At 35.0% G+C, this 26,949-nt stretch overlaps 1 protein-coding gene across 2 annotated transcripts in view; it reads right to left on the bottom strand.

Annotated features, from left to right (window-relative positions):
• The window catches only part of DENND1B (DENN domain containing 1B), a 267,771-nt gene that overhangs the window by 167,326 nt on the left and 73,496 nt on the right, over positions 1-26,949 (bottom strand). For both annotated transcript variants that reach the window (XM_058700921.1, XM_058700920.1), the window contains exon 3: positions 24,164-24,207. In XM_058700921.1, the coding sequence (XP_058556904.1) occupies positions 24,164-24,207 (44 nt within the window). The remainder of the gene's footprint in view (positions 1-24,163; positions 24,208-26,949) is intronic.

A 26,949-nucleotide genomic window follows, 5' to 3' on the forward strand; every position in this document is an offset into this window, starting at 1 on the left:
ATTCTTTAAGAAAGAGTAGAATCTTTAGTTTAAAGCTTATATCAGGGACTGTACACTTTGAGATGTTTGAAAAAATATACCTCTACATGGGTATTATATCTTGGGAGCAATGGTATATTTATTATTTTTTTTTCCCTTGAAAGTCCATAGAGTCTGTAAAATCACCTAGCAGAAATGTGAATCATGGTATATTTTAAAAATTTGGAAAAATCATAATTAATTGTCTATTTAGCTATTTGGAGGCTTTGTTTGGAATAATTAAATTATCGTTACACAATTATAAAATATAAACTGTTCTGTGAAGACCATTTACTTAAAAGGGTATAGTCTAAGCAGTACTCACATACTGGCAAACTCCATGTGAATTTATTTATATGAATTACCAACATGTTTATATATGTTCATTTACCAAATACTTAATGTGTGAATGGGAATCACAGACAATCACATTATAAAGTAATAAGAGCATTGGCAGGAAAAGTGAAAAATACCAGGAAGTCTAGAAGACAGACATATGAACCGAACTGAGAGTGGTGCTTCTGGAGAAGTGTGGTTAAAGTCCCAAGGGAAAAAATCCTATCTAAGTAGAGAAACGACGGAAGAAGGAGAAACTGGCCAGGCTATAGAATGAGAAGAGGGAGGCAGAAAAGAGGTAAAAATGGTCTTCCCTCATAGGAAAGAATATTACAAAACAAAAGTCTAAAAATTATGGGGCGCCTGGGTGGCTCAGTCGGTTAAGCATCCGACTTCGGCTCAGGTCACGATCTCGCGGTCCGTGAGTTCGAGCCCCGTGTCGGGCTCCGTGCTGACAGCTCAGAGCCTGGAGCCTGTTTCAGATTCTGTGTCTCCTTCTTTCTGACCCTCCCCCGTTCAGGCTCTGTCTCTCTCTGTCTCAAAAATAAATAAACGTTAAAATAAATAAATAAATAAATAAATAAATAAATAAATAAATAAAATAAAAATTAGAAACAGCAAGGACAAAGTTTAGACAAATAGTAAGGGAATGTAGCTTGAGAAATAAGCAGGGGACTGAATTTATAATGCTTTTAGGCAAACTAAGAAGTATGGACTTAAGGCAAAGAGTAGGGAAACCATTCCTCCTGGTTTGCTCAGAACAACTTCACATATATCTTCTCAGAAAATTATCAATAGCATCCCCTTTTACTCTCAAAGGTATCCATTTTATAATTTATTTTAATAGAAATCAGAAAAGTGGTAGCCTGGGGCTATGGGGTAGGGTGGGGTAGGGGATACAATGAGTAACCAGAAAGTGGCAAGGAACTTCCTAGAGTGCTAAGAAGTCTATATCTTTAAAGGAATGTGGGTTACACAGGTGTATGCATCTGCCAAAACTCATTTCATTGTACACTTAAGATCTGCATCATGCCATATAAAAATCATTGGTCAAAAACACCTAATAAATAAGTATCTCAGTTTGGACAGTAAATCATGGTTCACTCTCCCTAAGAAAAATAGGGAAGCTTTGAAGGGTTTAAAATAAGGGAGAGACACAACTGGGCTTGAATTTTAGAGAGATCACTGGCTACACTGTGTAGAATAAATTTAAAAAGGATAAAACTGAAGACTAGGAAATCAGAAGACTTCTGCAATAATCAAGGTGAGTGGTGGCAGCCCGAAATAAGACAGTTATAGCAGCAATGCAGACAAGGGCACAAAATTAAGATACATACGGGAGTAAAGATGGAGACATCAAGAGGGAACTGGATAAACTGTCTGGTGCTTTAGAAATAGCATCTAGCCTACATAAAGACCAAGAAAGGAAATGGCGCTGGTTAAAACATATGGATAAGAGATAGGAGTGACTGTTCTCTTTTCCAACATTATGAAGGATCAACATGATTCTTCATATTTTTATGCTCCTCTCAACAAATACTCTAATATAATATCCCCAGGCCATCAACTAGGTAAATTTTCTCAGACAATGATGAAAACACATCATGTCTTTATTTTCCTAAAGATTTATTTCAAGATATAGGTTATAGAGTGTTTAACGACTTCTAATATTATAATCACCACATGTCACTCATCAGTAACCAGACATAAATGAAGACAGTAGCAAACCAGAAAGTTCTAGTAGTTACAGTTACCATGATCAATGGAAATAAAAGAATCTCTACAATCTTTGGGGGCTTATTCAACCTTGGAGCTCCTCTCATGCCTAGTCAGAGCCTGGCACACCACTCATGATCTGACAAAAAAAAACTTGTTGAACTCCTGTTAAGTAACACTGTTTTAGCGTCATCAGAATAAATTTGCCTTGGCAGACAGTTCAAGGAAATGTGAGTTAAGAGTCTGCGTGTTTTCTTATTTGATTCTTTTTCTAAATTAAAATATAATAAAATAATTGCTTACTCTGTGCCAGGTTCTGACCTAAGCACCTTACATATATTACCTCATTTCATCCCTACAACAACTTCTGTTTTGTTTCCTTTTATATGTGGGGGAAAAACAAAAAACAAAAAAAGAAGTCCAAGAGACGGAGTAACTTGTCCAAACTCACATGGCTAGCGAATGCTAGAGTCAGGACTTGATCTCACAGGCTAAAGCTTCTAACCAGTATTCTCCATCATATGTATTTTTTTTCCACTTTGTTTTCATGGAGGTTCCAACATATAATCGGCAGATGCCTAAATGTGATGCCCACTTGGTCTCTGTATGGTGGATATTTCCCATATTTATAAAGAATTAAGATTATACACTTAATATTTCAGAAACAAAGTTCAACCTGGTGTATGGAAAAATAAAGGGGGCCAAGCCAGGACATGAAGGAATCATGGGGAGAAATGAAAATGAGATAATATGTAATTACAAATGTGAGTCTTTCCTGCCCTACGTTGTTCTAGTCCCTTGAAATTAAGTTCTGAGGCAAAAAAGAGAATAAAAGAGAAAAAAAGAAAAAAAAGAGAGAAAAGAAAATGCTGTTTCTACCTACGCTTGTTTATTACTACTGAGAATACCAGATTTACAGTAAAAGCATACATCTAACTCTTTTCAAATAAAAGACTTATAAATAAGGGCTTAAGTTGATTTTTTTTTCCTTCCAGAGGAGTAAAATACAAAATAATTAAATTTGAATCCTATTATTTAAAATCTGAAACAAAATCACTGTCAAATATCAGAACAAGGGTCATACCAGAATAAATAAATAATACTAGAGTAACAAGAGCAGCATGAAGTTAAACAAAGTTAATTGTAACAGAGGGAGTCAGTGTTGAGACAGTATTTATCTTGGGCTCAAGTATGAAAATGGGTGGATAGGTCAAAGCTGTCTGTATATGGTCAGATGGACAAGGAAACCTGTAGCTCAGAGAGTAAACACCCTGGATTCGGTTGTATCTTTAAGAATTCTGTTCAATAAAGTTTGCTAGACATTTTTATCCGTTTCAATCTAAAGCAAGAACTAAGTACTTAATAATTAAAATAAAACTTTATTCAGATATAGTCAATAGGCAGGACTATAAATCAAGACCCCTGGAGCTCTGACCATATATTTTAGGTTATCTTAAATTACCCAAGATTTTTCTTTTATAAAAAATGTACATGCCCATAATCTTTAATATGTCAAACTACAATTAAACTTGAAGTCATGGTGGAGTTTTTTTTGAATGAATATTTCTTGAAATTCTAAACAAAAATATTATGAGCTATTATTATTCTGCAAACTTATTCCACCCCACCCATTACAGAACATCCACCTCTTGGAATAAAAATGTAGTTCACACTCCCTGCTGACGTAATCTTTGGCCTCTTGCTGAGATTATAAGTAAAGGTGCCAATTTTGGTTTTAGTTCTTGTAATGCAGAAAATTCTTTCTATGAGAAATTGAACTGTGAACACTGGTTCTTTTCACACACAGAAAGCCACCAAACAGGCCTCACCAAATAGCAATGAGTTTTGATCACTCTTAGTCTAGCCCACTTTGGCATAAATGACCTTAAAGAGAAAACACAATTTCCTGAATCTCTTGTAAAGGATTTGCCTCAATAAACCAGACACTACATATAGTCATTTGATAAACTTTCTCAGTTAAGAAGAAATAATTCTCTTGAATAAATTATCTCATACCTTCTATATATTCCTTACAACGTGTTATTGTATTGGAATATATGGAAACCAAGAGTAATTATAAAAACAGGAGTGGCTTGGGGCGCCTGGGTGGCGCAGTCAGTTAAGCGTCCGACTTCAGCCAGGTCACGATCTCGCGGTCCGTGAGTTCGAGCCCCGCGTCAGGCTCTGGGCTGATGGCTCGGAGCCTGGAGCCTGTTTCCGATTCTGTGTCTCCCTCTCTCTCTGACCCTCCCCCGTTCATGCTCTGTCTCTCTCTGTCCCAAAAATAAATAAAAAACGTTGAAAAAAAAAATTAAAAAAAAAAACAAAACAGGAGTGGCTTATTTGTAAGCCAGACTAAAATAAATTCTGTGAAGTTAGATTCAACATTTGGTCAGCTCAAAAGTACACCTAGAATAATTCTCTCTTTCCCTGAAAATTTTTTTAAAAGTGTGATGTCTTTTCAGCAAGTCTCCATCACTTTTTTAATCATTTTAAAAATTATTTTACACTTATTCATTTTTTAAGAGACAGATATAGAGCATGAGCAGGGGAGGGGCAGAGAGGGAGGGAGACACAGAATCCAAAGCAGGCTCCAGGCTCTGAGCTTCCAGCACAGAGCCCCACGCGGGGCTCAAACCCACGAACTGTGAGATCATGACCGGAGCTGAAGTCAGACGCTTAACCGACTGAGCCACCCAGACGCCCCTCCATCACTTCTTATCGTTGATTCTTCTCAGCTGCTGCCACCAGCGATCTCTAATTTCTTCATCTAATAACCTTTTTCCCAGTATTTATCAAATTTGACTTTTCTGCAATGTGTCACATTTCATTTATTCATGTAACATGCATTTACTCAGTATCTACCAAGCAAAAAAACACTTGGGATTATAAAATGAAAGTGATCTCCCCCTTGACCTAAGGAAGCCCAGGTTTCTCCACAACCACTCTTGCTTACAAGTCTCTTCCTGAGATGTCTTTTTTCCACTTTATCTAGATCTCCTCCCATGAGTACCATTTCTTTTAGAGCTGCTTCATGACTCCTTCTCCATAAGCCTTCTCCATCAGTGGTCTCCAGAGTTCTTCTGTCTTTAGGCTTCACGTCTCGACAGGGAATCTAACCTTACTGCTAAACACAGTGGATGAAAGTCTGGGCTCTCTAGCCAGAGTGAGAGGTTCAAAACCCAGGTCATCTACTTAACAGCTATGTAGAACCATGTCATCATCCTTTCCTAAACTCCAGTCAGAGGTTTCCTACTACTTAGAAGACATCGCTACCAGAATACGGGACATATCCAAAATTGAAAACCCCATCCTTCCTTCAAAACATGCTCCTCCTCCTCCTAATGCCTTATTTCTATGCTTTCAGGCTTTTTCTCAATCTAACTTTTTCCAAACTTTAGAATCAGGCAACAAGTTTTCATTCGCTATACACAAGCACATCAGAAGCTAGTTAAAACCACACGGACCTCGTGTCTGCATTCACCAAAATGACCACTAGACTGCATTGTTGTCTTTTCTGGTCAAATAGGCTAAGGGTAACAATATGTGTTATCACTTAGTACTAGCTTACTATAAGATAAGTTGCAATGTTATCACTTATCTAGACAAAATGTACATGAATTAACATGTAACTATATATTTGAATAATTTATAATAGTAAAAAATAGTTAATATTTTAAATAGAATATTTAAATAGGATATCACAATTGGTTAAAATATTCAATTTTTAACAACCATCAAGTTAATTTTTGAAATTAGATCTATTTAAAAAACCAAACATTAGCCAAGTGTTGTGTACTACTTGAAACATTTCTATGAAATATTATACCTAACATTATGTCTTTAAGATTTAAAAAGCCTAACATATGCAAAGTCTATTAAAATGCACATAATTTATCTTACCCAAAATGAAAATATATCTAATAAATAATACTATTCATCTGGCCTCTTTTAGCTCTCCCTTAACATACAAATGCATTCCTTTTCTCCCAAACATAGCAGCTGGGAATGAAAGGAAAGATTTCAAATGATCATTTTCACATCATATTCCATCATCTTTTCATCAGTTTTTCCTAGCTTTTCTTTGAGCCCATTCTTTTACAAGAGGTCTCTTTTTAGATCAATCCATATTTCCATAATCCACACTGCTGTTTCCTCCTCTTCTCCCCAGGGTGGACTAACCCCCACATCCACAACTATGGCTTACAACTGTCATTAAGCCTTACAACAATAACAAGATAACAAAAGAACGGGTGGGGATGAGGCTAGCCAGTACCATATGTTGATCAAGTTCAACACTTTCAGCTAGTAGAGAATGTCTTAAACTTCAAAATTTTAGTAGTAAAATGCTTTTTATATCTACTTATAATCGTATTTTAGGCTTAAATTTTAAACAGTAGTAAACAACCTGGGAATACTACTTTAAAAGAGCTTATCATCTGTTAATAATGTACTGAAATGGGGAGGGAAAATGGAAATAACCGAACAAAAAGGTAAGGTGGCAACTTATGGTTTGTTACAGATTCTTGTAACCTACAAGCCTCACTCAACTTACGCCAATTCCTAAAAAAGAAATTTCCCCAAAGCTATTTTTTAAAGCAGTATACAGTTATAAAAAGCAAGATTATTTCAAAGTAACATATTCCATGTGAATTAATATTGACTTTGTCAATTTTGAAAAATTTTAATTTTTCCCTCAAGTAACATCTGAAACTATGTTACTTTTGTTTCCATCTTTTGTTTCACAGTTAACTAATCTTAACTTCTTTTTCAATTAAAAGTTAAGAAAATTTGAAATGTTAACATTTTGAACTGGCAGACTTTCATGTTTCTTATATCTTATATTTAAATATTATTATATTTCTATATGATTTATTTTATCATATTTATTTCTATAATAAATAAAATTATTTTATATTTAAATATTATCTGATATTTAAATATTGTTTTCCTCTCCTGACTTTGGAAGAATTACTTCTGATTCCTCGGCCTATGTTATGTTACTTTGAAAAAATTATTTCTCAACTGTTCTCTCAAAGATTCAAGACCCCTTATAGAACTAATTCCAGATTTACTTTTGCCACAATAAAAAGTAATTTTCTGTGAAACCACATTTACCTTTTTCAATCTGCATCATCTATTATTTTTTCATTTCTGTAGCCTGCCCAGTAATGCCTGATGTGCCAAAATGGGTCTGAATCATTTGCATAATTAGAATATAATAATTAACACTGCCATAAAAATAAATCTAAAAACCTCACCTCTAAAGAGCTCTTTAAAATAAAACTTAAGCACCTTTAAGCAGAAAAATAAAATCATTTTTTCAGGGGCTCAAATGTTATTATCTAAAATGTATGCAGAAATACTCTTTTCAATAGAAGTTTGCTAGCTTTGCAAGCTTGCTAGCTTGCCGCTTGCTAATAAATACTTCAGCTATTAAGCAAATTTCTAAAATATCGCTTGCATTTTTCCAAATTAGTTTCTCTGTTTGCAATAAAATTTTAAAACTTTAACAGTGGAAAATAGAAGACAACATTCAGGTAAAGTAAGAATGTGATCTCATTTGGCCTCAAGCATTCTAACACTGCATCTACAAAAGAAACAATCATGTGTATATAAAGAAAGATGGATAGAGAGAAAGACATAATTATGGTGATTTTCTTAAATTTAATTTTAGGTACTTCCTCCATGCTTGCCAGTTATTTATAATGTTTTATTCTGCTTCTTCTTTAGACAAAAGAATGTACAAAAAAGCTAATGCTGTATCTAAAACACAAATTAAATAAGAAGCAATTGATACTTCAGGGTTAGTTAGATCACTGATAAAATACTGAACTATGAAACAAAGTATGCAAGCATTATATAATTCTCTTATATCAATCATATCTCTTTCCAAAATTTTACTTAATTAAAAATTAAGGAATCAATTTACCTTAGAAATATGTGTCCATATATAATACATACGCTTATAAGGGCAGTTAAAAATTAGCCATCACACATCAAAAATTGGTATAAGACATTTCATCCTTCCCATTTAGAAAAACAATAGTTGGTATAGAATGCAATTATTTCTTGTGTGTCTGATGTGATCAACTGAATAGTTAAAAATGACATAATCAAGTCCAAACAAGCAAAAAAAAATTTCTAATTTTTAAATATCTGCATTTAAACATTTATTGTGAATATATTCAGATCTAATAGATTATTTTCAAATAATTTACATCTTCTTTATAACTGATGCAAGAAACAAAATTATAGAATGTCCAGCTACCAATCTACTTCAATTTCAAATCATAAAAGACTTTATTTGTTCTGACCAAATCCTTTTAAAATCATTAAAAGAAGAAATACAGTTGACCCTTGAACAATGCAGGGGTTAGGGGCACTGAACTCCCATGTAGTAGAAAATCCACATATAACTTTTTACTCCCCCAAAACTTAATTACTAATAACCTATTACTGACTGGAAGACTTACTGACAACATAAACAGTCAGTTAACACATATTTTGCATGTCATATGCATTATATACTTTATATTACTTGTAATATATACGTGTATATACTATACTTATAGTGTATGATGTACATTACTATATATTACTTATGATGTACATACTGTATATTACAATAACATAAGCTAGAGAAAAGAAAATGTTATAAAAAACAGAAGAAAGAGAAAATACTTTTACAGTGCTGAACCTTACTGAAAATAATCTGCATATAAATGGACCTGTGCAGTTCAAACCCATGTTGTTCAAGGGTCAGCTGTGTTTCTTCTTTGATAGATGTGTAAAAAAAATTTTTAATAAAGAACAGGCATTCTTCCTAAACCATGCAGACTAAAAATGAGACATCACTGAACATGAAAAGAAAATTGTATATGGTGCTGAGTATATTTGTTTTGGGACCTGCTAACTGGCTGGCTATCTGCAGTTGTAAAAGACCTATGAAAATACAGCTGAAGGGTTATAATTTAATATGTTTTTCTGTTATTGTATAATATATAGTTTCTCACTACTCTTCACTCTTAGAACTGTCATTCAAACTGTTTCCAGACAATTCCTCCCAAGATTTGCTTTATGGAATTTTTATTACTGTTGTAATTTAGAATTATCATGTAATATGTGCACTTTTCTCAAAGCATTTCTAAATGCATTTTTATCACCTAGCATGGGAGCACATACTATGTTGTCAACATATGCTGAATTTCAAATTTTTTTTTGAATTTTAATTTTTTTTAACCTTCTCTAGAAAGGTTAAAAAAGAGAGAAGGAGCACACATGTCAGGTATTCATCATGAACAAATAGTCATGGAGCTGCTAAATTTTCATGACTAACCCCTCTGCTAAGCCGCATCTTTTCATTCATATTTTGATGAATCTCTGTTATATAACATCAGTGTGAAATCTGCCTAAATTTAATATTCTATACTATTCTTAAATCCATTTCTCTTAGATTATCTTGTTCCTATTTTTCTAAGGTTAAGATAACCTATCATGAGATTATTCAACTTCCCTTGGTCTATCACTCATTTATCTAGTCATTCAAAAGCCATTCATTCATATTATGTACTAGCCACTGTGCTAGATGTTAGAATTGAAAAATGAGAAGATTCTGCCCCTTGAAACTTAAAATACACACACACACACACACACACACACACACACACACACGGAGATAGACACATTCAAAAAGGAAATATAACTGTAGAATATAGAGGTATACCCAAGAAGCTATGGATGTGCGGACAGGCTGCTTTGGAGGTCAGGAGAGCCTTCAAAGAAGAATTAATTTTCAAGCTAAGATTTAAGAGTAAGTAAAATTGGACACAATGAAAGAAAAAAAAGAATGGAAATGGGCAGTAAAAACAGAACTGCCACACGCAAAAATAAGAAATGGGACCTGGGAAAAGCCAGGGACATGGTATGAAGAAAATTTGATCATGTCCTCTCATTTGCTGAATGCCCACCCAAGGGCTTCGTACAGACCTTAAACCCTGCACTGAATCCTGTGAAGTAACTATCATGTCATTCATTGCAGAGGATACTTGTTTCATGGAACAAGGCATAGAACTGGCAAAATTCAAACTCCAATCTATACCATAAAATGTATATACAAGTCTTCTAATTTAACGCAAGAAATAAAATTCTAAAGTCTCATGCTATCACTCTACTCCAATATCAAATCATGACATTCATTATTGTGTCTTCCAATATACTAGGGTGCCATACTCAGTTACCCTAACTATACATATATACATACACACACATGTATATATACACGCACACACACATACACACACACATATATATGTATATAGTAGTGTCTTCCAGTCATTCTTTAAAAGATGACCACATTAAGGAAAATACTCAGTGGTCAAGGAATAAGGCTTAAAGATCACCCACCATGCACTCCTCCTAACTATCAGCATCTCGAAAGGAATCTCATATAAATGCACATAAATGGACCTGTGCAGTTTGAAAGTTCAATCAGAACATGAAACTGATGCCACAACTATATTCTCTTCCTAAACATCCTTCTACTGCCAGCTTAGAGACCTGTAAACTGCCTTCTCTTCAGTGGTACCCTAAAAGCTGGTCTCTGACAACCTTCAATCCCAAAAATAATCAATGAAAATTCACACTCTTCCAGCATACCAGTTTAACTGTCACTGTTCTATATGTTCCAGCTAACAATAAATCTTGGTAAAGCAAAAGGCAATATTGTAGACAGGACCTACGCAAAATATACAGGATAAACTTCCCTTTCTTGCATCCCATTACTCCCTTTTCCTCAAGTCATGTCAGTGTAGGAACGACAGTAAAGAAGATATAAGAAACAAAGGTGCTTTCAACATTCCTGACACTGAGTATTCCTAGAATACTGTATTCTTCCAAACCAGCCCCTGCCATCTGTCCTTCATTTTTTCCACCTTTTTTAAAGAGGAAAGCACACTTTATCACCACTGCCCAAAGCTAAACTTTCCACTTGGAGTTGTGATGCATTCTCATACTTATAGCCTGTGTATTAGTATCCTAGCACATACAGTGTGTTTCATGATCAATTTAATTTTGTCTCCCCTACTGGACTGTGAGGTCTTTCGGAGCTGGGAACTTCTTTTTTTTTTTTTAATTTTTTTTTTTTCAACGTTTATTTTATTTTTTGGGACAGAGAGAGTCAGAGCATGAACGGGGGAGGGACAGAGAGAGAGGGAGACACAGAATCGGAAACAGGCTCCAGGCTCTGAGCCATCAGCCCAGAGCCTGACGCGGGGCTCGAACTCACAGACCGTGAGATCGTGACCTGGCTGAAGTCGGACGCTTAACCGACTGCGCCACCCAGGCGCCCCCGGAGCTGGGAACTTCTTATAGTTATCCTTATTCGTCTAGTATTAGAAAAAAATAAAGCATAGTGTATACGCAAGTAGTACCTGTCATCTTGCCATCTCTGCTAATTCTTGCTATAAAAACAATCAACTCCTAGCTTCTATCTTTAATCTTTCCTTTTAAAATGGCTTCTTGCTATTTTATGTAAACATGGTCTTCGCTCCTCAAGCCTTTTAATCAAAAGCTACAAAAAGTATACTACATATTGCCACCACTGGGAGAATTAGTCTAAACTTACTATCTCCTCTTCCTTACTAACCACTAAACTCTTGGCTTCTTTAAGTGTGCAACGTCTTCCTTCACAGACTTTCTACATTACATTGTTAGTAATTTTCAGGGCATTTATTACACCTAGCCTTCTGTTTCAATTATATGTAGAAGTGAATACTGTAAAAACAACAAACAACGATTTGCTCCTGCATCCCCATGTATGCAGGGAAAAACTGAAATTCAGAGAGAAAGAATTATTTCCTTCAAGTCATACATTCAAGTCAGTCTTCTACTGTCTAGTAGAAGACAGAATGATAGTTCACTTTTGACTCTTAGCCTGATCTTCCTTTCCCTGGAAGGAAAGCTTCCTGGAAGGTAAGGACTATACATCTTTTGTTTACAACCTTATGCTGCCAGACCAGTACCTTGCAAAACAAACAAAAATGTATTACATAGATAACTTCAAGACAGCTTTTGCTACGTGTTAATCGCCTAGGTTACGTTCATTTATTCAGTATTTGGCAAAATTTTTCATTTCTTTTAAGAGTAGATCCAAAAACAACTAAAAAGGCCTTGCAAAATATAGCATTACTTTCACCTTCAACTTCCTACATATCTCTATTATCTGTTCACTATATATAGTATACCTAAAAAAAAAACAAACCAAATTTTTGGTGTTTGTGAATCTATTATGCCTATAATTCAGAAAGGCTTTTCCTCTTACTAAGTTACTGAATCATATCCTTATCTCTAGGGAGTTTCAATAAACTAGATTACAAAGTCTCATAAATTAAAGAAACTCCTGCACAGATGTTTGTTGCAGTTTTATTCATCATTGTCAAAACTTGGAAACAACCAAGATGTCCTGCAGTAGGTGAATGGAAAACTGTGGTACATACAGACAATGGAAAATTATTCAACACTTGAAAGAAATGAGCTATCAAGCAATAAAAAGACATGGAGGAAGTTTAAATGCAAATTACTAAGTGAAAGAAGCCAATCTGAAAAGGTTACATATTTTATGATTCCAACTATATAACATTCTGGGAAATGCAAAACTATGGAAAAAATAAAAAGATGAGTGGTTGCTAGGGGTGGGGATGGCAGGAAGAGATGAACAGTCAGAGCACAGAGAATTTTTAGGGTAGTGACAATAGCTGTATGATATTATAATGATGAATACATGTCATTAGACATTTGTTCAAACCCACAGAATGTACAACACCAAGAGTGGACCCTAAGGAAAACTACAGACTTTGGGTCATTATGATAATTCTATGTATGTCCATCCTTGGTATGGCATAGAAGGCATCAATCTGGTGAGTGATGCTGATAATGGAAGAGGCTATACATGTGGGGGAGCAGGAGGCATATGGGAAATTGCTGTATCTTCCTCTCAATTTTGTTGTGAATCATAATCTCCTCTCAAAAATAAAGTCTTTTAAAAAAGTTTTTAATAAAGGATCTCTGTTCTGAATGGTTTATAGAGATATGTACATAAAGTGAATATCCCCAAAAGTCCTATAAAATAAGAAAACTGAACTTCTAAAACTTCAAGTGGGCTAGCTGTCAAAAAAAATTCTTAATTCAAATTCACATGAGTAAGGTCAATCTTTAGCACACTTATCTAGGTTTATCATTTGGTTTAATATATATAGCTGTCTTTTATTTATCAATGTTAAATATAATACAAGCATACATTTATTCTCCCTGGGCTTTTCTTCCCTAAACTCATGCAGGTGTACTGAACAAATAAGCTAACATGATATAATGTTTAAGGTTATAGACATGCAAATTTCTATTATAAAAAATGCAAATTTCTATTCAACTACATTGAATCATTATTTTGGTAAACTTATTTCAACAGTAATTATATTTTGTTATATATCTGCTTAAACAGAATTTCCAAAATCTTTAGGTTACCAAAATATTAAACTGCTATTGAGCTAATTAATGTATAATTATTGGATGCCCAGATAATTCCTAAGAAAGAGTATAAAAATATTGGATTACTAAGCATAATTTAAGTCTATAATTTTCTCATTTTTGTATGCTATAAAATAGTTATGCTTTGGGCATGTTAACAAATGTGCTCATTTTCCCCACTTTACAAAGATGTACATGGAATGCGTGTGGTTTCAGAAAGTTGTATTATGGGTATTCATGAGGTCTGGTAGTCTGCTAACATGTTTGTGTATGCCATAAAGTTCTCAGTTATCCACCCCTCAGAGTTTTTCTTTTTCTGTGAAATAGAAATTACTTAGGTTAAAAGTTATCATTAATGAGTATTTAAGACTACACGAGAGGAGTGCCTGGGTGGCTCAGTCAGTTGAGTGTCCCATTTCAGCTCATGTCAGGACCTCGCTGTTCGTGGGTTCGAGCCCCAAGTCAGGTTCTATGCTGACAGCTCAGAGCCTGGAGTCTGCTTTGGATTCTGTGTCTCCCTCTCTCTCTCTGCCCCTCCCCCACTCATGTTCTGTCTCTCTCTCTCTCTCAAAAATAAACATTAACAACAAAAAAAGAGACTACACTAGAAACAACAGTGTCCGATAAATACAACTGTGTATATGCTTTTGTTTTCAAAAATAGTTTTGTCCTGAAACAGCACTTCTTGGGCTTTTTTACCTCCTATATTCTTGGAACTTATTGAGGATGGTAAAGAGCTACTCTATATAATTATATATTATTATATAATAATATATTACTGAATATTAAATACTGAAACCACATTAGAAACTAAAGCGGATAAATTTTTAACAGATATAGGAATTGATTTGAGGACAGCAATCTGAGATGTGCTACATGTTAAAACAACATAAAAATAATGGTCATGATGATGATGAAATTAGTTTGGCCTTGCAGATCTCTGAGATATGTCTTAAAGTGTCAGTTGTTCTGAAACATGAGAGGCCACAATTACATCAAACTCAAAATGTGACTTTTGTCTGTCTTGTTTGAGAACACCTGACTCTGAAAAGAAGTTATGGTAATCATTAAAATCCACTCAACCTTGATGGGTTTGCTTCCTTGGATTACTAATGTCTTTGCCTACAATGTAAAAGGTTATTCTCACCTCTTTGTGCCTCCAAGATAGCCAAAATTCTGTGTTGTAACAGAATACTTTCTGCACTTAATACTGAGTTTACTATGTCTTTTATTAGTTAAGGGGAGAAAAAGTACAAAAGTTCATTTATGAAATAGCTATTCAATAGTATTCCTGACCATATTTATTTTAAATATTTTACTGTCACTTTGATTTAACAAATAACCAAGTGTAGCTTCTTGGATCCCATCTTATTCAAACATTCAAATCTTCTAACAGCTTTTTAAATTTTGCCTTCCCAAACTCAGACTCTGAATATGAAAAAAATTTAAAAATTTCCAGGATATGTTTTTATAACTAAAACTATTTGGAGACTTCCTAGAGGTTCTTTGAAAACCACAGAGATCTTTTCTTTTATATTATAAAATGAGATGCTAGAAATAATTTGGTTACAATAAGGGTTGCACAAAAAAACACTGGAAAATCAGAAGAGATGCTTAGCCTGCACTATGTTGAACTTGCATATGTAAATTTTATGAATATGAGTAACTGAGAAATCATATGCTTTATGGGAAGTCCCTAGAGATACACCAATGTCCTTGCTATCCATAATGTGTTTTGCTCTCCAGAAAAACAATCAAATCTCTTATGAAATAGCTCTGTTAGGCTTTCCTATACTTATTAGAGTTCTGGCAATACTTTGCTCAATTATATTAGACAATAATATAATATTGCCAGTTATAAGTTCAGTTATTATTTTAAACACTTACTTGGCCATAACTTTTACTTCTTTATTCTATATACTGGCATCTTCTAGGCCAGTAGTCCTCAACTAGGTATGCACATCAGACTTACCCATGAAGTTTTACAAAAATACATTTTTCTAGGCCCTACTTCAGACATCCTAAATCTCTTTACTTGATATTCCTGGTACATTCTTGCTATATTATGTCTCAGGATTATTGTATGCTGTATCTCAAGATTTTTTCTCTACAAAAATTTTGTTCAGCTACCTTTATACATCAGATATAACTTTAACTCCTTTGAAAACAGGCTAATTTCTTCTTTCATTTTCTCTAAAACCTTTTTGATTGGCTTTATTATCTTCAATTTTCATATAATAGAAACAACCAAATTTTCTTTTCCATATTTTATTTTTATTATGAAATCTCACCAGACCTTTCACATTTGTTTTGGGTTTTTTTTTTTAAATCAAAGTAGAGTTGACATACAATGTTATATTAGTTTCAGGTATACAACACAGTGAATTAACAGTTCGATATATTATGCACTGCTCACCATGATCAGTGCAATTAGCAGGTGTCACCATACAACGTTATGACAATATCATGAACTATATCCCCTATGCTGTACTTTTTATCTTGTCTATCTTATGCCCATCACCCCCAACCTTTTACATTTGAAAATTATCAGTAATACATTATGATTAACCCTCTATCATTTACAGATAGTTTAGTTTTATTTCTGATGCTTGCCTTAAGGCTCTGCTATAAGCTACAGGCCAGAGTTTGTGTTTTTAACAAATAGGTCAGTCTCAGAGCCTTGGAAAAAGGTTGTATCAGGTATTTCAAACTACTGACACTTCAAAGAACAGTCTCTGATATACAGGTCTTTGAGCTGACATCATTAGGTAACTTTCAGGCTATTCCAGTGGACTGGAGCAGGACTTCCAAGACTTGCTTTGGTCAAGAAGCAGAAACTTCCATGAGACTGTTTAGGCAAAATCCAGCAAAACAATAATTAATTGAATTGTACTGAATAATAACAAGGGCAATTTTATTGTTTAAAATATTAAGAATGCCGTTTAATGATCTATTTTCTGGACACTTAAGGAAGCCCTTCCTCCTCTTCCTACAGTCTATAACCTAGAAAAATTTAGTAAACTCTGCTACTACAAACTGAATTATGTTTAAGTTACATCTTATTCTCACTGATTCTCTCCCTCCCCAAGTTCAGAATTTCTTACTAAGTTCCTTCATTTTTCCACAGCAATGTTGTTTTCTTTCATAAATTCAACAAATCTTTCTTTCTACCAGTATATTACTGGAACATTGATTGCACTACCAAGACCTTAAAAGTGTCATTTTTGAGAAAGATGCTTGTTTAATCAGCCATGCAAAGGCACTCTGAAGGAACAAAGATTACCTGTACTTATGGAGCCTACCAAGTCCTCCCAGAAAAAGTGTCCTAATGCCTGGCTACCGGATCCAAATTGACAGGTGTTAAAGAAAGTCCCTTCCTCATACACCAGGAACCTTAACAAATTTTGCGAATCTTGAGAAGAGAAGAATTTACCAAATTTTTAGGGAGTACATGTAAAATCTGGGAAAGATATTTGCTTGGACTTAGTTTCCCTAGCTTTGGGATAGCAAGTAACAGGGGCTTTTAAAAGTCTGATCTGAAATCTTGTATGAAAACTTTAGGAAAAAGGTTAACTTTGTAGACTCAGCAATTGTTCTACACTGCACAGTTTGGAGTATGTAAGTTCACAGAGGCCTGTAGCCTAAATTAACACTCTTGCTGCACCCATGCAAATAATCAGGCCAAACCTTTAGGGACATGATTTATTTTGTTATCTAGAATAATCTTTCTTTGAAATTATTATGCTTGCAAGAGGAAGAGGAAGACTATAGGAAAAATTTGTGAAAAATTGAAATGGACCAAAAGATTACTGGTTGCTTTCAATGGGAAACAAGCCATTGCCTGACACACTCTTCTAGGGGCTCTGGGCCTTTCATTGTCTTGAAGCTATTTTACAACCCTAAATTGTAAATAAATGATAGCAATACAAATAATATTTATCCACAGACATGTCTCATAGAAAAATATTTATCCACAGACATGTCTTACAGAAGGACAACTGATTTCCCTCCTCCCTCACCTTTCCCCATGTGGATAAAGCCACTTTTATGTCTATTTGTACATTTATTACAGCATTCCTAATTTGTCTATATCCTACTGAATAATATACAGCATTTTGTTCATACCTTCAATCAATTAATGAGTTTTAAAAAACTTCAAAATAAAATGTTAAATCTGTATTAGAGTCATGATTATATTTTCTTTTAAAAATTACTCTTTAATAGTAGTCTCAAATACATTTAGTCTAATGGGTAAGTAGAAAGTAAGGAAGATGACAGATATAATAAGTGCTATAATATGGAAAGCATAAAATGCCAAGGGAAGTCCCAGGAGGTACATTCAATCCAGACCTGTGACATAAAGAAAAGCCTTTGAAGGAAACGACCTCTAAGCCAAGACCAGAAAGACGGGCAAAAGAGAGTACAAGCAGGAGATTAGCATTTCAGACAGAAAGACTCACATGTTCAAAGAATACAAATAAATGGTACAGAAGGGAAACTAATGTCCAATATAAAATACAGACCACTTTTTAAATAGATAATGGAAAGGGAGACAGAAATATAGGAGGCTAAAGATGTAAACAAAGGACTCGAAACAAGAAAACTTGAGGGTGTTAAGAAGCTGAACCTTATCTTGAAGATGTCAAAGGGGAGTCGGCTCTGGCATCAGTGTCTGGCTTGAAATAATGGCTCTACTACTTAAGAGTTGTGTGGCTTTCACTGGGTAAATTAAGTATTTTGTAGTTCTGTTGCTTCATCGGTAAAATGGGAATTATAGTAGTCCCTTCACTTCACAGGGGCATTATTCAGATTAAATGAGCAAATACAGGCCAAGTACCTAGAAACTGCCTGGCACATTGTAAGAAACCAATGACAGTTAGCGATAGGAGTAGAGTATTTGTTTTTTAGAGAGATCATTCCACTGTCTTTTAGATCATTCTAGCTTCACTGTGGAGAATAAATTAAATAGGGACAGAAACAGAAAGAAGAGTTGGGAATATGTGAATTACGGACAGGACTCCAGAAATAAAGACAAGTGGAGAGATTTAGGAGACATAAACGAGCCACAAACAATAGGATTTGATGACAGATTGGCAACAGCAGTTGGGTGAGGGAAAGAGAAGTAAAAAATAAATACATAAAGTCTCTGGCCTGGGAAAGCAGCTTAAGTGAGAGCATTCACTGAAATAAGACCTACAAAAACAAGTACTCCAGGTAACTCACATTACAGGTAACACAGCAGGCACAGTAATACAAAACTGAGTCAAGAACTCAAAAAGAGGAATGCCACAAAATATCACAGAAGATAATACACTTCAGTTGCATTATGGAGAAGGTATATCAGAGAAACAGGGAAAGGTCATCTGAGGCATGTGAAATGGCCCAGGAGCATAATGACCTGCAGTTTGTGTGAAAATAGGAAAAGTACTGCAAAGACTGAAGGTAAAAAGAAGTATGACCCTAGGGTCAACTCTTCCTAATCTTCTTTCCTATCTAAAAACTGAGCAAAAGGTCTTAATGATTTCTGATGCCTTGGCCATTACTAAAAGATCATGGCTCCGTGGTCCCATGACTTCTGCTGATAGCCACCCTGAGAAAAAAAGGAAATCTTAAACAGAGTTTAAGATTTTCATAAAAATAGCTAACTAAAGGGTAACAAACTTTTGCCAGTTAAACAGCAAATACCCACTGTGGTCATCAACTAATGGCACAGAAATTTCAGAAAGTCAGAAAGCACACATCAGAGAAGAATTTTTAAATATTAGTATCTTTTATGCTATTAAACTATAAATCTTCCTGAAGGTCTATAAAGCAGGGAAATTTTCAAACTTGTTATTCACCTATAAAAATCACAGTCTACAGGAGCGCCTGGGTGGCTCAGTCAGTTAAGCATTCCGCTTCAGCTCGGGTCATGATCTCACAGCTCGGGAGTTCAAGCCCCACTTAGGACTCTGTGCCGACAGCGCAGAGCCTGGAGCCTGCTTTGGATTCTGTGTCTCCCTCTCTCTCTCTCTCTGCCCCTCCCCGGCTTGTGCTCTGTCTCTGTCTCTTAAAAATAAATAAATGTTAAAAAAAATTTAAGTGACAGTCTACATAAAGCAGGTTTATCTATGCCTCATCATAAATTAATAAACATTTGTGGCTTTGCAGTATTTTAACAAACTATTAGTTCACACTTACGGAATGTTTTCTACATGCCAGGCATGATGCTGAGTCCTTTACAGACTTCAGATCATTTCATTCTTATCATAATTCTGTCAGATCAATAAAATCAGTCCCATCTGGCAAATGAGCAATTAAGAGAGATTAAGTCCCTGCCCAAAGCAACACTTCTCACAATCTATAGAGCCACTATTTAAACACAAACCTGTTTGATTTCAGCATTTATAAGATTTTATTTCTGACTCTCCCCTAAAAGTATATTTTTCTCACAAAGACTGACTCCTCTCCTACAAGAAACATAGACTAACAATGGGCCAAAGAGGGCATGGTATGAGCTATAGAAATGTGAACCCTGAAAATGACAAGCAGAGAGTAGGGGGGATTAAGTATTCTGCAAAACAGCCTCAAGCCATTAAGCATAAAAGTGAACAACAGATAACTAAGGGCAAAGGAGAGAGTATCTTGATAGCAGCAAAAAGAAACAAAATTACTCCTTTTATACAGAAGCCTGAACCTCTCCCAGATGTATGAAGAGACACTGCAAGTACCAGTGGCATGGATGGGCGTCTCCTGCATTAACCTTCTCAGCCAGAGCCCTCAATGTATTTGCAAAACACAAACTGGACATCAGTTCAATCCGTTTAGCAATCCTCAAATTGGTCACAGCTTCGTACTTCCCCTGGCTGTAAACACTTCTCCATTCTTCTCCAATCCCCAAAGTCCCCTTCCATCACTCAGACTAGAGGTAATTCAACATTTCCTGGAGTGTCAAAAGTCAAGTTTCGTCCTCTCATCACTGTTCCTCTCTACCCCATGCCCCCCAGAACACCCCTGCCTGAAGCCTCCCTCTCCCCCCTTACACTCATCTTCATGTCCACGCCTAATGTAACCAACTCTTTCAGATCCCTCAGATGCCCTCAGCTGAACTACTACAATAGCTAAACTAATTTCCCTGTTTCTGGTTTCTCCCACAACCAATCCATTCAGAAACCTCTTCCAGACTAATCTTCCTAACCTACTTATTTTGTTATGTTACACTCTCCTCAAGTTCCTTTCAAGGACCAACTCTTTAACAAGGCCATTAATGTTACCAAAACCCAGCCCCATTCACATTTACAGTTTCATCTCCTACTTCCCTCTACAAAATTCTGCACTGTACCTCCCACCACAAAAAAATCAAAACTCCTGAAATGTAATTTTGAGGTCCCACTGGCTCCTCCACCAACTAAAGAAGGAAAATACACCCGAGGAGCAGGTAATAAACCAACTTTGGTTTATTGACGAACCAACAACTCTATGCAGAAGAACCAAAGGATAATGAATTGATATTATTTCTTTAGATTCAATCACACCCTGATTTCAAATTATAATGATACTGAGGGGGGGGAAACTGTTACGATAAATTATTTTTTAAGTTTATTTTGAGAGAGAGAGAGAGAAAGAGAGAGAGAGCACAAGTCGGGTAGGAGCAGAGAAAAGCAGAATCAATCCCAAGCAGGCTCCGCACCATCAGTGCAGAGCCAGATGTGGGGTTTTAACTCGTGAACCATGAGATCATGACCTGAGCCGAGATTAAGAGTCGGAGGCTTAACCGACTGTGCCGCAAGTATTTTCAAAAGAGTTAAAATAAAATAGGTGGGTAGGATTTGGGTCAGCATTCCAAACAGAAAGAATATAGTTTAATTGCTAACAGCACATGATTTTGAATCAGACAAACTTGCCTTCAAATCTTAGCTCTGCCTCTGATAAACAGTGTGATCTCAAGCAAGTTTCTTAAGCCTCAATTTGGAGGATGATTACTATCTCCTAGCAGTACTAGGTGAATTTGAAGATAAAATGAATTATGTACCTAAGGCACACTGTATACTGCCCAATACATATTAAGAGCTAAATAAAGAGCTTTTTAATTATTATTATTACTGAAGCATATCTCAGATCCAGTGAAAAGGCTATTTAGCAAGAAGCAGACAGTATATGACAATAGTAAGCAGTAAGAATGAGAAATATACAGAGTACCTCAACCATCTGTAGTATTCAGAATATTCACCAAAAAGCATGTAACAAAACCACTCTTCAAGGTCCTTGGCTAGATTCCTACGTAAAGTTTGGTTCCTTTGGATATAAAGTGGTTAAACAAAATGGTATCGAAAGCTCCTTTCAGCTCTAACCTTCAAAAAAGTGTGTAACTGCTGTGAATTGGAATTCTGGATGTTCATCACCATTACCTGGTGAACTGCTTTTGAAGTGTGCAAGGGCTTACTAATGTTCCACTAACCTCACAAACTTGGGGAACAAAGCAACATTTCAACCCCAAGTAAAATATTCCTAACCACCAGCCAGTCACAAAGAAGGACAGCAACAGTTGCTCTCACTGAACAACTTACTGCAGCTGAACTCGACAAATACATGATTGCCTTCATGTGAACCCAAGGTGAGGAGTCTTCAGGTCTCCTAGGAATTCTCAGGGGCAGTTTAAGAGGGGGAAAATAAAAAACAAAACAAGACGTGACCTGAACAGGAGGTCTGTTCTTGGGTCAGTGGACAAGAAAGAATCGAGAAGACCAAAAGAACAGTATTTCAAAATGCTAAACTGAGTCAGGAAGGCTCTAATCTAACTATACCTTACTTGGGAACAAACCCAATTATATGTCATATGTCCAGATCATGTCTTCACTATTGGGACTTCTGCATACTTAAGATATTTATAAATCTATTCTTTCTCTAAAGAGCTAAATCAAATTAAGAGAGCATACCCCTCTTTTTATGTGGAAAATAGTCAAGAGCTGCATTATTGAATTAATATTAACATGCCCATTTACTGATTTTTTTCAGTGTAATTTCCTAGTCTTACCCAAAGATTTCACATGCAGAAAGCTATCCTTCCACATATCAAAATCATCTTTCTATATACTTATTTCTGAATAAACTTCTCTAAACAAATATTTTTCTGTATACTTATTTCTGGATGAATTGCTTTAAACAATATTTTTATCAGCTTTCATTTTTATAAATTATGAGAACTGTAAGAATCATATCTGTGAACTTAGGAGTTAGCTCATACTAATATCATTTTATAATTTTAACAGTGATGAGATTGTTTTATCCCACTGTTCTGCAGACAAAAAAAATAAATAAATGAATCTGCTTAGCAGAGTTCCAGGAAAGTGCCGATTTCTATAAAAATTAAAATTGGGAGGTGCCTGGGTGGCTCAGTCGGTTAAGCGTCTGACTTCGGCTCAGGTCATGATCTCGCGGTCTGTGAGTTCGAACCCCGCATCGGGCTCTGTGCTGACAGCTCAGAGCCCGGAGCCTGTTTCGGATTCTGTGTCTCCCTCTCTCTCTGACCCTCCCCTGTTCATGCTCTGTCTCTCTCTGTCTCAAAAATAAATAAACGTTAAAAAAAATTTAAAAAAAATTGGTATTTAACCATGTATTATATAATTCATTTCAAAATGATAAATCTATAATATAAATTTTAAAAAATTTCTATTTACATAGATCATGTCAAAATAACGCATAATTTTGGTCAGACTAAATACTTAAGGAACTATAAAAGACTGTAATTTAAAATAAAAATGGAATAGGGGCACCTGAGTGGCTCAGTTGGTTAAGTGTCCAACTTCAGCTCAAGTCATGATCTCACAGTTCGTGAGTTCCAGCCCCATGTCAGGCTCTGTGTGGACAGCTCAGAGCCTGGAGCCTGCTTCAGATTCTGTGTTTTCTTCTCTCTCTGTCCCTCCCCCGACTCATGCTCGCTCGCTCTCTCTTTCTCTCTCTCTCTCTCTCAAAAATAAACATTAAAAAAAAATTTTAAGTACAAATGAATTAAATTCATTCTGAATTCTCTCATTTTCTTTTAAGAGTCATTTTTATTAAGAAAGATAAAAACTATGTAAAAATAAAAAATAAGAATTTAACTTACATACGTAAATGATTCAGACATTACTGTAACAAGCAGAGAACTAAATCACAGATTTATAGCCGTTACTACTTACTTCAAGTAGACAGAAATAATAGAAGGGTATTCAACAAAGTATGGTATTGTCAGGTTTTTTTAACGGAAAAAAATTTTAAATGTTTCCAAATATATTCCATAGAGAAATCAAAAGAGTGTAAAAATATGTTGAAATTATAAACATTCAGTTCTTATTAGTTTTAATACAAGGGCTTCTTCATCACCCATCTACTTGGTAACTTTAAAAGATTTCCCAAACCAATTTGACAATAAATTTCATTAAAAAAAAAAGATTTTCCATATACATTCTGAACACATGGCTTCTTTTTCTTACAGTTGGTCAAGAGAAAATACGTATAGTAATTCATATGCTAGAGTAGTTGTTGCATTAACAGTAGTAATAATCATAGTACTCCAATTTTAAACGGTTTTAAACAATTATGTGGTTCCAACCTGGTCGCCAAAGTCCTCTGGGAATTTCCACAATACCACCGGATCTGTAAATAATTGACACACATCATTAAACAGAGGCCAGAGAACATATTTACACCAACATTCTTATAAAACTATCTTAAAGTTGTCAAAGCTACTTTTAAAATGAATTTTTTAACTTTTCTTTAAATATTACAGTTGATTAGGTGAAAAATAAAGTATTTTGATCTTTAAATGACCTTTAGGAACAGGAACAAATAAAATTGGTAACTTAGTTAGATTATTAAAAACCATTTCCATAACTCACTTTTTTATTTATATACTTTAGTTTTAAGATTCTGAAATATGAATTTTCAGATTTAACTACACTGAACACATTACCTTCAATTTGAAAAGAAAAATAAATGTGTTAAATATGTAATCAAATATATTATAGTTCTTAGAAATTAGACCAAGATATATCACCTTAAATTTCCATTTAAAATCCTAAATATTTAAGAACACCTATTAATGCATGCTTTATATCAAAATTCACTTTTAAGATTCCATATTTGCAACTCTATAAAGTCTTTTTTAAAATAATATAAATTGGTAGGTATAAAGCATCAAGCTTACTTAAAATATAATTGATATCCGCAGGGCTTTTAGAGAAGTTTTTCCAATATATTTTATATACTTATTCATATATAAAAACCAATGTTATCTGATAAATATTCCCACTGGCTTTTCATTTTCATTGTTTCTCTCAATGTTTCTTTTCTACTTAGTATATTAAAAATAAGCCCTTTTAATTAGCACTAATAAACATTTTGGTCATGTGCTTTTTAATTCTGTCAAAAAAAAAAACTTCTGAATACCTATAGATGTGCTTTCCAAGGATAGTGTACAATGGATAATATTACTTCTGAAAAAGCCTTTGAAAGCTCAAGACAATGTAAATAACAAGTACCACTGACACAACAGGATTTGAACTTCACTCCAAGCAAAAAGACTCAGTAGACCAAAGATATCACTTTATGCTCTCAAAGTAAAAAATTATAGTTCTATTCCATTTTTCCACTATTTCATGTTGCTTTTATAAAAATATAGTCCAAATTTCTATATTATTGGGGCGCCTGGGTGGCGCAGTCGGTTAAGCGTCCGACTTCAGCCAGGTCACGATCTCGCGGTCCGTGAGTTCGAGCCCCGCGTCAGGCTCTGGGCTGATGGCTCGGAGCCTGGAGCCTGTTTCCGATTCTGTGTCTCCCTCTCTCTCTGCCCCTCCCCCGTTCATGCTCTGTCTCTCTCTGTCCCAAAAATAAATAAATAAAAAAAAAAAAAAAAAAAAAAAACACTACAAACAATTTTGGTTTTTTAATGTAAGGGTGAGATAAATTCAGCAAATTTTTTTTTCCTTTTTAATCAGGTCTTTCACATTTTCTGGCCCCTAACTGAAAACAATAACTAAAATAATTTAAAATACCAGGGTAATAAAACTATGAAATTAAAACCTGCAAAGAAAACGCTTTAATTTGCATAAATGAATAGCATTTACATAATTTTGTGACATTCATAGATGAGTATCTTTAAATATATGTATTTATAAAATCACAGTTCAGAGACCAAATACTTTTGAAAGGTAGAATATATAATATTAGTAAGTAACTTGATGGAGTATAGCTTTCAGTGTTTGACTAACCTACCTTGCAGAATCAGAATTTTATGAATGAGGAAACTGAGGCCAAAACAAGGAGTCTTAGTTATAAGGCTAGTCAATGTGAGAGACTAGAACCTTCTTAGTTGAGACGTAAAGAGCAGCGATTTTAAGTAATTTCTAGAATCAACACATTTCTCTGTCCCGTTTAAGTTCAATTTATTCCATTCAAAAATCTATGCAGTGCTAAAGAAAGAGGAAAAGTCCCTGCCCTCCAAAGTCCTATAGCACACCTGGAACTCTCCAGTTTTTGTGCAAACTATTGTTTTAAACAAGGTATCCTGTAGAAACATTTGGACTGAACTTGAAAATTCACTGGCTTAATAATTGAAAAAAAAAATTCTTAATGAAGAAATGGTGATGTCTTTTGAATGTAAATGAGCAAGACTCATTAAAGAAAATATGTAATTTTATTCTTCCACTGATAAAGATATAATGGTGAACTAAACAAAATCAGGTCTCTACAACTTATAGAAAATAAAGCATCTGGGGTGCCTGGGTGGCGCAGTCGGTTAAGCGTCCGACTTCAGCCAGGTCACGATCTCGCGGTCCGTGAGTTCGAGCCCCGCGTCAGGCTCTGGGCTGATGGCTCGGAGCCTGGAGCCTGTTTCCGATTCTGTGTCTCCCTCTCTCTCTGCCCCTCCCCCGTTCATGCTCTGTTTCTCTCTGTCCCAAAAATAAATAAAAAACGTTGAAAAAAAAATTAAAAAAAAAAAAAAAAAGAAAATAAAGCATCTAATATATATAATGCAATAAAATGTAATGAGTATTATACTAAAAGGACAGGATACTACAGGACAACATATGGAAATCTAATCTAATTTAGAGTCACTAAGCTACTTAGGAAGGAAAGTACATGTAAATCAATGTCAAGCAAGCAAAGGATGATTTGGGTTCTAAAGTGGGCAGGGGACAACATTTCAGACTGGAGAAACAATATGCAGGAAGTCTTGGAAGTTAAGAGAAAGAACAATGCACTCTAGAAACTGGAACAAAAAACAAGTAAACTATCTAGAATGCAGAGTGGAAGGAAGAGAATGTCAAGGGATGAAGCTGGAGAGGTTAGGGCGAGACTACAGAGTTTACAATGTATGCTGGGTATTGTGGAAAGCCA

Source organism: Neofelis nebulosa, chromosome 15 (assembly GCF_028018385.1).
Source record: "Neofelis nebulosa isolate mNeoNeb1 chromosome 15, mNeoNeb1.pri, whole genome shotgun sequence".
NCBI lineage: Eukaryota > Metazoa > Chordata > Mammalia > Carnivora > Felidae > Neofelis > Neofelis nebulosa.